Raw genomic sequence first — 1046 nt, forward strand, 5'->3', positions numbered from 1 at the left:
TGTGTGTGTGTGTTGTGTGTCTGTGTGTGTGAGTGTGTGAGTGTGTGTGTGTTGTGTGTCTGTGTGTAAGTGTGTGTGCTGTGTGTGTGTGTGTCTGTGTGTGTGTTGTGTGCCTGTGTGTATGTGTGTGTGTTTTGTGTGTGTGTGTGTGTCTGTGTGAGTGTGTGTGTGTCTGTGTGTGTCTGTGTGTGTGTGTGTCTGTGTGAGTGTGTGTGTGTGTCTGTGTGTGTGTGTTGTGTGTCTGTGTCTGTGTCTGTGTGTCTGTGTGTGTGTCTGTGTGTGTGTGTGTGTGTGTGTTGTGTGTCTGTGTGTATGTGTGTGTGTGTGTGTAAAGAAAGTGTCTGACTGTGTGTGTGAGTGTCAGTGACTGTCTCTGTGAGAGTGCATGTCAGTGTATGTTTGACTGTGAGTATGAGTTCTAAATGTGATACTGTCAATGTCTGTGCGTGTCAGAGACTGTTAGTGTCTGGCCTGGTGTGCTATGTGTGAATGACTGCAGGTGTATGTTCATATATGTGTGTGTGAGAGACTGTAATTTTCTGTGTGTGCGTGTGTGAGAGACTGTCCATGTGTATGTCTGTGTCTGTATTTGACTATTGTGTCTGTTCTTATGTTTGTGTGTTTGGGTGTGACCATTAGTGTCTGTGTGTGTGTGTGTGTGTGTGTGTGTGTGTGTGTGTGTGTGTGTATAGCTGTAGGTATCTGATATACTTGGCAAAGCAAAATTTGTATCGAACATTCCGTTTCTGTCCTGTTACCAATTCCGGGTCTAAATATTTGAGTTAACTATTTGAAGTCTGTTGAGTTCTACTAAAATCTCTCCCCACTCTCTTCTAATTTCCAGATTCGAACAGAAAAACCTTTATTTTCCTCCAACCCTGAGCTGGATAATTTGGTAATTAGAGTTCAAAATCTCAATTGTACTAGTGTTGAACTGACTGGGAGAGGGAACAGATAAAAAGGCCTGTCTGCTATCTTAATTGTCCTTGCAAGATAGGCTATTTTGTTAAGCCCACGTATATGAAAACTTAAATGTTTTCTATTTA

General features: G+C 42.4%; 1 protein-coding gene across 1 annotated transcript in view; it reads left to right on the top strand.

The window, feature by feature from the left end:
- LOC125487291 (homeobox protein Meis1-like) overlaps positions 1 to 1046 on the top strand; it is a 98913-nt gene that overhangs the window by 7012 nt on the left and 90855 nt on the right. Inside the window, exon 4 of the mRNA XM_048618229.1 lies at positions 845 to 904. Within this exon, the coding sequence (XP_048474186.1) occupies positions 845 to 904 (60 nt within the window). The remainder of the gene's footprint in view (positions 1 to 844; positions 905 to 1046) is intronic.

This window comes from Rhincodon typus, chromosome 39 (genome assembly GCF_021869965.1).
Source record: "Rhincodon typus isolate 14 chromosome 39, sRhiTyp1.1, whole genome shotgun sequence".
Lineage (NCBI taxonomy): Eukaryota > Metazoa > Chordata > Chondrichthyes > Orectolobiformes > Rhincodontidae > Rhincodon > Rhincodon typus.